Source organism: Pygocentrus nattereri, chromosome 13 (assembly GCF_015220715.1).
Source record: "Pygocentrus nattereri isolate fPygNat1 chromosome 13, fPygNat1.pri, whole genome shotgun sequence".
Classification (NCBI taxonomy): Eukaryota; Metazoa; Chordata; class Actinopteri; order Characiformes; family Serrasalmidae; genus Pygocentrus; species Pygocentrus nattereri.
This window is the reverse complement of record NC_051223.1, coordinates 39,337,616-39,350,115: the sequence shown is the minus strand read 5'-3', so window position 1 is coordinate 39,350,115 and position 12,500 is coordinate 39,337,616. Positions and strand designations below refer to the sequence as shown.

Here is a 12,500-nt window from a genome sequence, read left to right as displayed (position 1 = left end):
GATTAAAGGGTTCTCTGCAATATGAAAAGCTCCTTTAGATTGATGGAGAATGTGCTGTAGATGGTTCTATATAGAACCGTTTTGAAAATGGTTCTTCAAGCTTGACATTGTAACTATAGAAGAGCCATTATAGGTGCTATATAGAACCATATACATCACATTTTCCATTAATCTGAAGAACCATTAAACCATGCAGAGAACCAATTAAGCATAAAATCCTTCTATATAGAACTCATGTCTCTAATTAGAACCATCTTGTTGACTAAGGAACTCTTTGGTGCTCTTTTCAATATTTTTTTATATACTGTATGGAACATTCTACATTACATTCTCCATCAAACTGAAGAACCATTTCATGACGCAAAGAACCCTTTAGTCATGCACAGGGTTCTTCGAGTGTTTATGGCTCCTTATAGAACCATTTTCTGCACTAAAGAACCCTTGAAGGAGCATTATTTTAAGCGTGTGTTCTAGTGAACCAGGCTGGAGGTCAAATCCACTTCAGTTTATTCAATTCAACTTGTTCATTTTAATTCATTCACAATTTAATATAATGAGGAAAATCAACACCACAGCTCGTTCGTATCGGTCTACAGGGATTAGAGGCTGTATGGCTGCATCCAGAGGTGTGTAGAGCAGCTTACAGCCGCACTCAGATAAAAGACCAGGTACTACTCAGGCAGAGTGACTTCGAGCTGAAGAAGAACTTCTTCATACCAGTGGTCGACAACACGAGGCTCCAGAGCCACATGCAGCTGTTTTACTGCCCTCCACAGCTGAATCAGATCAGCAGGTAATAATAAAATAATCCTCCTCTACAGTAAAATAAAGCTCTGCTGATCCTTCAACACAGTTTAACAGTAAATGGTCTTAAACGCTGGAGTTAATGTAGAGCTGCTGATTCACCCTTTAACCCTGAAGATCAGCGCAGACGGCTGGTCACCATAGCAACACAGACAACAGTCTCGCCCAGCTAGTAGCTACGAAACGGTAAAGAGAGAGATTTAAGACGGACATCGATAATTTGGAGACGAATGGACTGATTAGTGTTTATAATCAGTCCAGCTGGTTTCCTGATACGTTTAATCTACAACGAGAAACTGACAAACACGAAAAAGGTCGTGAAGCTGAAGTCGCTTCTCGTTTGAATTCTCCCGTTCCACCTTAAAAGGTGCAGCAGTTTCATTCTGGCGCATCAGGCACCATTTAAGGTGGAACGGAAAATTTGAACAAGAAGCTGGAGAATGAGAAGCGACTTCAGTCTCGTAAAAAGTCGAACATTGAGAGACATTTTACAAGAAACTGATCTACTTTTGTGGAAAAGTTTCCTGCTGGAGATGCGAGAAAAGCGGCTATAGCTGAGCTGAAGCTCCAAGCAGAGCAAAGTGAGTCTGCGTTTTTGTTTATATTTTTAAGTCTATATTAGTACATTAACACAAACGGAGACACATTAACAGCCAAGATGGTAAGATGGACATAAAATGTTGTGGCTCCCAAGGCGATTGATTTTTTGCTGAGACAACAAAATGGCTATTCTTAACATTTGCGTTGCGACCCCTGATCTAGAACATCCAGCTTCCATCAGCAGAGGAACTGAAGCCTGTATGGCTCCCGTCTTTATTTTTGGATCCTTTTGGTTAAACATAAAATACTAAAGGGAACAACAAGAGAGGAGTGAAATTAAACCCTCCAGAAAAAGGCAGAAGGACTGAACTAGAGCTGAGTAAAAGGTAGATTACTTTACTCACTGATGTACTCGAGCAGAGCTGAAAGTAACGTTTGAAAGTACAAATCAATCCGAATATTTAAGGATGTATTACTGAGTATGTGGAACAAATTACTACACACGTCTGGGGAGACTTTAAATCAACATCTAACAGTATACTTTCATTTTTTTACATTTATTGATTTATTTATAATTATAATACAGTTCTTTCCATAAGTTCTATAGTTTTGTTAACAATCCCTGAGTGTGTTTATATGCACTTAATAATCCGATAGGAAAATTGGATTTTGTCAGTAATCTGATCAACGTGCTTACATGCAGTTGAGTAATCAGGCAATGGGGAAACTCCAGGTCTACGGGACTCAGACAATGATCAGATTTCTGCTTTACAACCAGCCAATAAACTCACAGAGGAAGACGTGACGTAAACGAAACGTAAAACTCAAACTTCATGCCGTGGCTTTTTTTTCCATCATCTAGAAGATGAAGAATATTTAGATCCTTCATTTCGTCAAGCCTGTATTTGGTTTCGGTGTCACTCCAAAAGTGTTTTGGAGTGACTTGTTTATTTCCGGTACCGTGGTCTGTTTCCACACATGCTCAGACTGAGAAATCCGAGAGAAATCAGAGGGAGAGTTCACAGCACTGAGAAGTCTGATTACTGAGCTCAAATCCAGCCTCAGATTTCTTAGTCTGATCTCTAGACCTTATCTCATTCTAAGGATCTTATGATCGGATTATTGAGTGCATACGCATTCAATGGTGATCTATTGGTAGGATTCAGCGCTCTCACCACTGTGGCACAGGTTTGATTCCCGGTCAAGGAAGTCCTCTGTTTCTAGGGCAGTACATGGGCTGGAGGTTAGGGAACTGGCCCTGTGACCGGAAGGCCGCTGGTTCGATCCCCAGAGCCGACAGTAAATGACTGAGGTGTCCTTGAGCAAGACACCTAACCCCCAACTGCCCCCTGGGTGCTGTGGATAGGGCTGCCCACCGCTCCGGATGAGTGTGCTCACTAGTGTGTATGTGGTGTTTCACTTCATGGATGGGTTAAATGAGGAGGTTAAATTTCCCCGTTGTGGGACTAATAAGGGTCTCTTAACCTTAAAAGGCTGATAAATTAGTGGTTGGTTATTCACACGGTTTGAAATCATTACACCCTAAATCATTAATGAAGTGGTGGATTTGACCTCAACCCTTTTTCCAGCGTATTTTGCTAAATTTTGCACTCACAAACAAGTAGTTCACTGTTCTGGTGCTTCCGGATCTCTACAACGTCTCAAAGCTTATTGACAGCTGTGGGTTCTTTGCAATTGTACAAAAAGTGAGTGAGAAGACTCTGAATGCCTGTAATCCATACGGTCTGCAACAACGTAGCTGACAATACACAGCCATGTGTTTAAGGCAAGGCACATGTGAGCATGAGAGAAGTGTGCGCTGTGTAATGAGCTTTAGCGGAAACTAGCAGCTTATCTCCAGTTTCTGCCCCCTCAGCCTCCTCTGGGAAAGACACAGGAGGCTACAGTCCTCCCAGCATTTCAGCTACACCCAGTTCGCTATCACTCACAACATGCTGACTGACACACAAACAGACAGAGACAAACAAAAAGCAAAGCACAACAGAAACAGTGTAAATTACTCGATCAAGAAATGTGCAGCAGCAGAGCTGAGCTTGGTTTGTGATGTTTTTTGGCCCAGAAGCAGCCGGGGGGGCCACTTCGGGGCTTTCCTTTTGGCCATTTAGACAAAGTCACCATGCTCCTGAACCACTGGACAGTCTTTGGCATGCAGGCGAAAAGCAGAAAATGCAGTTTTCACAAGCTTAACCAAGCGTCTCTGTAACACGCGCAGCAGCGTTTTAGCTCAAGCTGCTAACGCTAAACGCTAGCCGCCTTCACTGAGGTCAGGGTCAGTGAGAAGCAAAGCAGCATCCAGCACTGCTGCAAAGAGCGCAATTAATCCTGCTGTTCCTCTGGACTCCGGTGCCCACCGGCCGAGGCTTAATGGACTGTTTTTACGAACAGACATTTAAGCGAGCGTTGCATAAGAAATGGAAGCATTGCTGCTGGCCAAGAGATTTATCTGTCCACAGATAAATTCTCTCCAGGAGGATGCAGCTGTGGCATTTCCCGAAGATTGAGCCGAGCGCTGCAAGGACAAAAGCATGGCATCCAATAAACAAATAAGCTGTCCATTGTGCTGTTCATTTAATTGTACAAGAGTAAATATAAATAAAGCCAATGTAGGGTACGGTCATCAGGGGACATTAGGTACTATGGGACAGTGTACATTAGTCCATTTGAGATTGTATATATTAGTTCAACGGGGAGAGGGTACGTTGGATCATATAGGACCGTGTCTGTTTGGTCATATGAGATACGTCTTGGGTCATACAGAACTTTTTTGGGTCATATGGGACAGTTTGTGTTGGGTCATGTGGGGCAGTGCGTTGAGACATAGAGGACAATATGTTGGGCCATGTGTGACAGTGTGTTGGGTCATGTAGGACTATGTTGGTCCATGTGGGACAATGTGTGTTGGGTCATGTGGGACAATGTGTTGGGTCATGTGGGACAGTGTTGGGTCATGTGGGACAATGTGTTGGGTCATGTGGGACAGTGTTGTGTCATGTAGGACTATGTTAGGTCATGTGGGACAGTGTTGGGTCATTTAGGACTATGTTGGGTCATGTGGGACTATGTTGGGTCATGTGGGACAGTGTTGGTCCACGCAGGACAGTTTATTGGGTTATATGAGACAATATGTTGGATTATATGGGACAATGTGTTGGGTCATGTGGGTCAGAGTGTGTTGGGTCACATGAGAGAGTGTGTAGAGTCAAATGGGACACAGTGTGTTGGGTCATACAGGACGCAGTGTGTTGGGTCTTATAGGACACAGTGTATTGGGTCATATAGGACATTGTGAATTCCAGCTTCACAGCTGTTTTCAATGTTGGTAGTCAGCTCAGTTAATGTCGTCTGCAGGCCGAGGGGCTTGGTTTTATACACCTGTGGCCATGCAAGTGATTGGAACACCTGAATTCAATGATTTGGATGGGTGACTGAACACTTTTGGCAGTATAGTGTAAGAGGCGACTAGCTCTTTAGTATGATGAGTCATTTTGGTTCAGATGTAGCAGAAACATACAAATATAAAGTGAACTTACCTGCCTGACGATATTTACTTCATAAAACTGCGGCACAGACTGGCCAAAATAAGCTCCCGTTTGAGGCGAATCTGATGCTGATCTTGGTCATTTCTGACTGTGCATCTCTAATATCAACATTACAGCATAAACAAGCAAGGCGATATGTTGCTCCGAGCTATACGAATGAGTCGAGCTACTCTGTGACGGTGACAGAGGCTATTTTGCAACTATTCACAACAGCAGCTACAAAGAATGTATATGTGGGTAGAGCCTGAGACTGGACAGGTCAATTCAACACAAAAAGCATTACTGTCATTCAACAAATTGCAAAATTGTACAGTGCAAATGACTGTTTGCATACATGACGTCTACGTCTTGACTCATTTATCCGAGAGAGGAAACATCAAATCTAACGCAAACCCAGGTCAGACTTCCCAAGGTGTAAGTATCCTTGTTTGGCTCCAGGTCAGCACCTCCACAGCGCCGTTTTGACTCCTCCCAGCGTCTATATTTGGCCACAAAATCTCTCGTCTTGTAGCGAAACTCTCTCGCTTGGGTGTGATGTTTGTCAGGTGGGTCTGGCGGCCCGTGGATACGGCACTGTTATGGCAATAACACACCCTGACGCTATGGCAACATTTGAAGTGTGAAACAAAAAAAGTATACAAAACAGCTGCAGCTCTCACAGGTGAGAAGGAATAAAGGCATCCATCATCCGTCAAACAGGCGGTCGTCAAACAGGCAGTTGTTGAGGAAAGCACACACAAAAAAAATGCCTCTGCATGTGAGACTTTATGGAATTTACAATGACGGTAAAAGCCAGTCTGTCATCGCTCACTGAAAAGAGAAAGATCCTGGAGGATCTATTCTGGGATTCTTCAGCTTTTTACCCAACACTAATGATTCTCTAAAAGAACCAGCAAGTTCTCTAAACCCTAACTCAAACGCAGAACCATTACAGGGGGATTCCACCACTTTCTCCATTGTTTAGCAAAGTTGTTCAGAGTGGTTTGGTGTGACGCTCCTTTCTAGAGAAACTGTGTTCACAGTGGTGGTGATGGGAACCAGACGTCCACACCTATAAGCTCCTCAAAGAAAGATCCTACATGAATTGCTTCTGAATTCACTGCCTGATGACTGAGACGCTGTTTTATGAGAGTTTAGAGAACTTCAGCTCCATTCATGGTGGAGGGAGACATGCAGGGCGCTGTGCGCCAAAATAGTCCCCAAAGAAAACTCATTATTCCAGATTTTCCACTGTTTTCCATCATCAACATTCCATATAAGCTCAGAAGACTCGTGTAGGTTCTCTGGTGGTTCTGGATGGTAAATAAAGTGTCTATATCTGTGTTGTAGTCATGGCGACGCCTGGTTCCCATCACCACCGCTGTAAAGAAATCCGAACCATTTCACACCAAACCCACTCTGACTTATTTTAAATAAAAGGAATCATGCAATGTTTTTGCAAATTGGTGGAATTTCCCTTTAAACACACCTGATTCAACCCAGCATCTAAACAGTGAGGCCTATTTTACTATTACCAATATTCAGTATGAAACTCAGAAGACATGCATCAGTTCACTGCTGGTTTTGGATAGTAAATAAAATGTATATATTAAGTTCATAACTATGTAATTCCTTACATAATTACATTGAAATATTACTCATTTAATGTAAATCAAATGAAGAGCAATCTGACAATAATAACGATGCACTCTGAAGGGTGAAGGGACACGACCCACTCATGGATTGAATGACTCAAAAAAGAGGGAAGACACAAAATATTCACCGTAATTCTGAAAAGCCAAACCTAAAACTGAAAGTCCATGGAAACTAAACCAAATCAAAGGGAAACTAACACTAAGCAGTAAAGCAGACTGTAAAGGAAGGTGTAGGAGAAGCTGTCTTGCTTTAATTGCGTCTTCCAGAAGTTCCAGAAACACTTTCATAAGCAGGCACTGACACTCGGTCCAGCGCAATGTGAAGTGACACTGATGAATCTGTGCATTTGTTATTCCAAACAGCTTCTGACCTTTCAAACTTTCTGAGCAAGTTCGATGAGTTAACATCACTGTGTGGGATTAAAAATAGCCCCTTAGTTGTTATGAGTCACCACAGAAACAGTGTTGTGTTTGTATGTAAAGGAAAACTGTCAGTGAGAATGAAACTCTTGTGTGTGAAACTCATGAATATCCCACAGGTCAAATGTTTCAGATGCAATGGCAGTTAAAGTCTGGTCATTAAACTCATTCACAGGCATGACTGAAGGGGGATGAAGAGACGAAACACATGCAGGTCTCTTCAGCATGAAGAACAATGGACTAAATGAGATCAACCTGATCTTATAGCAACTTTGTAACAGCAACAAAATTGACCTGGTCAAAAAAGAGCCCATAAGGACTTGTTACTTTCTATAAATTATTCATGAGAGCTTTTTTTTTTAAACAAATACCAACTAAGCTGGATTTAGTGTTGGTTATTGTAGTGGGTAACACCTTTGCCTTCTACACTGTAGACTGGGGTTCAATCCCCACCTGGGTAAGCCCCCTACCCAATACCAATATTAGTCATTGGGCAAGAAAAAAAAAACTCCTACGCCTAAAATGTTCCAATTGTAAGTCGCTCTGGATAATTGCGTCTGACAAATGCTGTAAATGTAAATGTTGGCATGTTTCAATAAATGAAGTCAAGGTACACTTTCCCAGTTTAAAATACTACACTGATTAATTGTATTGGCTGCATTTCAGGGAGGTGAGACATCAACCCTAAGTGTTTTTTGGATGCAACACCCATGGTTAGGTTCCTGTGTCGGGCCTGTGGTTCCCCCTTCTTCTAACTACAATGCTCATTTACAAGTGGCGAAAAACAGACTTGAAGCAGATCTGTCATGGTTGGCTCCTCCCACTACTCCATGTGCTCCTTTGTTTTGGTCTTCCATGTGCGTTTTGTTTTGGTTTAAGTCCTGCCCCTTGTTTGGTAACTCCTCCACTGATTGTTTGCACCTGTCCCTCTTTTTCCCTGTGTCCTTAAGCCCTGTGTTTGCCGGTCTTTGTTTGACTCTCTTTGTTTGATGTCTCGGTCTCTGTTTGTTGTTTGATTATCTGTCTGCTGTGTTTATTCTGGTTTATGTCATGTCTGCCCCCCGATCTGTCCGTGTTGGCTCTGTGACCCTGGACTGTCTTGACTATGACCCTGGATTTGCCCCTAATAAATCTCGCTTATCTCAGCATATGCATCTGCCTCATCGCGCCGCGTTACAATAACAGCAATATAGTCATGTTTCACATGCAGTTTACTCTCACCAAAACACAGCTAAGCAGACTGACACATTCTGGTGTTATGCTGCAAATGAGATGAGTAAATATTTATAATGTCAATAAATATGGCTTTTAAAGCTACTTTGTTAGATCACCTGATTCACAAATCTGTGGATCGACACTTAAGGAAAAGAAGGAGTTTAACAAATACCAACTCAGCTGGATTAGTATTGCATTGGTGATTAAGATGCAAACATTTAGGCAGCAGGGCTGTACTCAAAATATGACGAACTAAACAAAACTGAACAACTGATGAAGACGTTGTTGACAGTACACTTAAAAACTGTACAAACTCCTGTATAACAGTAGGAGGAGGTCTCAGAACAAACAAGGTGGTGATTTGGACCAATCACAGTCAGGGGGAGGTCTCAGAACAAATGAGGTGGTGATTTGGACCAATCACAGTCAGAGGAAGGTGTCAGAACAAATGATGTGGTGATTAGGAGACCTCCTAATTGAGACCTCCTCTTGACTGTGGTCCTAATCACCACCTCATTTGTTCTGAGACCTCCTCCTGACTGTGACGGGTCTCAAAGTGGTGATAAGGAGTGAACAGTGCACTATCATTTACACCAAAAAGATCATTTTGCAGCAAATTGTCATTTGAAGTTTACCACCTGCTTTGCTGCAGAAATGTTTTTGTACATCAGGCCTGGCATCACAGGATCACTTCGAGGGGCAATGCCCCACCAGCGAATCAGCATGCCCCACTAAACCTGCCATGCTTTATATACACTTTTATGTTGGCATGTGTCAATAAATGAAGTCAAACTACACTTTCCCAGTTTAAAATACTACAGTGATTAACACAGGAGGTTTGCATGCATCACTACGTATTGACTGCATTTTAGGGAGGTGATACATCAACAGTGCTTCCCACAACAGCATCTCACCCCTAAGTGTTTTTTGGATGGAACACCCATGATTAGGTTCTTGTGTTGGGCCAGTGGTTCCCCCTTCTATAATGCTCAAACACAAGTGGCAAAAAACAGACTTGAAGCATGACAGCTATATATTCATATTTCACATGCAGTTTAGTCTCACAAAAACACAGCCCAGTTAAGTAGACTGACACATTTTGGTGTGAGTAAATATTTATCATTTCAATAAATATGGCTATTAAAGCTGCCGTGTTAGATCACCTGACTCACAAATCTGTGGATTGACACTTAAGGATAAAGAAATCAGCGATCATAAACGGCTCAGGCATGTTTTTAGACCAGACAAAATTGTAAATATTACATGTTTTGGACCAGGTTGATCAGTTAATGCTACTGGACTACAAGAAAGATTGTTATTCCTACAAATGCTGAAAATAGAGTCACTGCAGAAAGGAAGCTAAATGTGTCTAGACTCAGTTAGAAACTACAGTAATGAGCGTTTTCCTTTTCCTCTACATGCCAAAAACTCTCCTTTGGGAAAAAAATTGGTGATGAAACGGTGAGTTTTTGTTTGCTTTTTCACAGGTTGGCACCAATACCCAGTTACCAAGGTGCTGGACAAACAAAAAATGATGTGCTACTGTGGGGTCATTACCGTTACTGCAGTCTAAACCGCCATCACAGGCGGCCACTGCTGACCGTTCCAAGGACCTTACCTCAGTGAGTGTTGAGGCCAACCTTTATGGAGGTGAAGCGTAAAGGAGCACTCACTCTGCACAAGCCTCGACCGAGTGAATACACTACCTTGCATACCTGCAGGACCAAAGTCTTGCCTGGAGAGGAAGATGGCGTGGTCGTGGTACTCGGCGTGGTTGGGGTCCAGCCGTTGCTGGGTGTTCGCCCACCTACACACCTGCTCCAGGCTCCGGGAGGGGTTTCCCCGCTCGATCAGGGTGATCGACTGCACACAAACACAAACATCTGAATTAACGGCCACATCGCTACAAGATGAATAAGCTGTTGGAATGAATGAGGAGAATTGGCAACACTTTCTATGAACGTCACGTTTGTAAGCATCTATAAACACATTTACCACATGTTATAATGCATTCATACAAACATGGTTATAAATAATCATAAAAATTAATTACACTGAATTACACTATAGCCATGTTTATTATACATTATGAACTGTTAATATAATGCATTATAAGTAGTGTTAATAACATGTTATACTGTCAGTGCCAGAGAAGTCAGTCCCAGCTTGGAGAGCATAAAGCAAAGACTAATATAAAGTTTATTTACTGAGTTTTCCAGTGTTTTATTTCTCAGCGCTGGAGCTGTTAGAGCTGCATCTTCAGGGCTTCAGTCCTGAAGATTCTGATGCTCCAAACTGGTCATCCAGCCTAGAACCACTGGTACAGTGAGCTTTTCTGACCCAGCGTCCCACTTTAAATGCTACACTACATTACAACACAGCAAACCAGGTAGGTTTTATTTCTACTAACCGGTCACTTAATTAGAAACATGCACCTTTTATTTCTACTACCTGGCCACTTTATTAGAAACACATACCTTCTAATTCAATTAACTGGCCACTTTACTAGAAACACCTAGCTTGTGATTCCACTCAATAAGCTTTTCTGACTATTGCAAAGTTTTTAATATAGCAACACAACAGCATCACTGAACATTTTGATTAAATTCATTCATCTTGCCATTGACTAACATGCTCGAAAACACTGCCTGAAATCAAGTCCCCTGTGCCCCTCATTGAAAAATCCCTCCAATTGCTGTTGCTATTTACTAGTCAATGACTGTGTTTATATGCACAGATTTTTGCCAGTCTGACTGAAGGCATTCTGATTATAGATTAAGACTTAGGCGTTTATTCTCACACTACTCAACACTTTGATGCAAACTACAAGTAATCAGATCCAAAATTGCATGCGCATGTATAGAACTGCTTAGTGTAGATGTTACCATGACAACCAGCATCATGTGAGTCCAGTCAGAGTGAGATGAGCAGCAGTGAGCAGTGATTGTGTTTTTAACTGCTTTAAAATGACGTCAGACTCAGGAAAACATCCTTCACATGTTCTTATTAAAGAAGGGCGAGAAGAAGACGTCGTGTTTTGAGCAAACTACAAGTGGACATCATAAGCTGGACATCCGTCCCACCGCCGTCTTTTAAAGATCAGAGCATAAACAGCCCCTCTTCACAGGCTCATATCTCCGGTGAGTGTGAGTCTCATGTGATTTCACAACAACATGGAACGGAAATGGCCACTCCGTAAATGTTTGAACGTTAATTCTCTACTTCTGTCTGTAAGTCTATTTAAATTAAATAGATTAAATAAGTTAGTAGTGCTGGCTCAAAACGTCATTATGATCACAGTAAGTCCAAATGCAACATCACACACTGAGTTAGCAGGTCCTCTATTTAAAATGCATAGAAATGATAGATGGCTAAACGGTTTCTCACATCGCAAACACATACAAAAAATCACATTAACTGGTCAAGGACATTTTATATTAACAGATCAAGCAGTTCAACTATGGATAAAAAAAAACGTAGTTCATCAAATCACAATGATTAACGATCCTCACAGTAGCTACTTAAAAAGCAATCAAAGCACTGCACTGATTAAAAACCTACACAAAGTGGAAAGGAATTTATTCCTAGTTAAATTACAGGTGCTACAACAGTGGTAGAATTAGTCCAGGTAAGTTCAGCTGAAGCTCAGGCAACCTATGGCCATTTCTACCCCTGGGAGTCTATTATTTAGTTAACGTCAGGCAGGATGGATGATTCCTCAGCCTAATGCTGATAATGCCTCATTATTCATGGCTAGAACACGCCAGATAGGAATCGTCTTATTAAGGTTGAAGTCTCCAAGTAACAAATGAACACAGCAAGATGCCATCAGCAGCGAGAGTCACGGTGAAAAACATGCGCTGAACACCAAAAGCTGCAAATGAACTACACACTTCACCAATACAACGAAAGAATTAACGGAGGGCCGAATGAGACGAGAGCAATCAGAGCAACAGTCTACACTCACGCTGTTCTGTGTCCACTGGAGACCTCGTGGACTCTTTAGCTCAAGGCTTTCTCAGCTTTAAAACACCTGAAGCACCTGATGACGTCTCTGACAGTCAGCTGATGAGTTTTGTGTTTGTGGTAAGAAGATGAGATCATTTATTATGATTTGAATTCGATGAACAGCTACTGTAGTAAGTAGTGTGTTTGGTTTTTTTCAGGAACGAAACCTTTGATAGAAACTCCACCTTCTACTTCCACTCACTGGCCACTTTATTAGAAACACCTACCTTCCACTTCCGCTCACTGGCTACTTTAGTAGAAACACCCACCCTCTGATTCATTCACTTGCCATTTTATCAGAAACACATATCTTCTAATT

General features: G+C 42.0%; 1 protein-coding gene across 2 annotated transcripts in view; it reads right to left on the bottom strand.

Annotated features, from left to right (window-relative positions):
• The window catches only part of LOC108441013 (A disintegrin and metalloproteinase with thrombospondin motifs 3), a 139,490-nt gene that overhangs the window by 48,163 nt on the left and 78,827 nt on the right, over window positions 1-12,500 (bottom strand). Inside the window, exon 6 of one of the 2 annotated variants that reach the window (XM_037543889.1) lies at window positions 9,880-10,036. In XM_037543889.1, the coding sequence (XP_037399786.1) occupies window positions 9,880-10,036 (157 nt within the window). The remainder of the gene's footprint in view (window positions 1-9,879; window positions 10,037-12,500) is intronic. The other variant, XM_017720266.2, reaches the window with a different exon arrangement.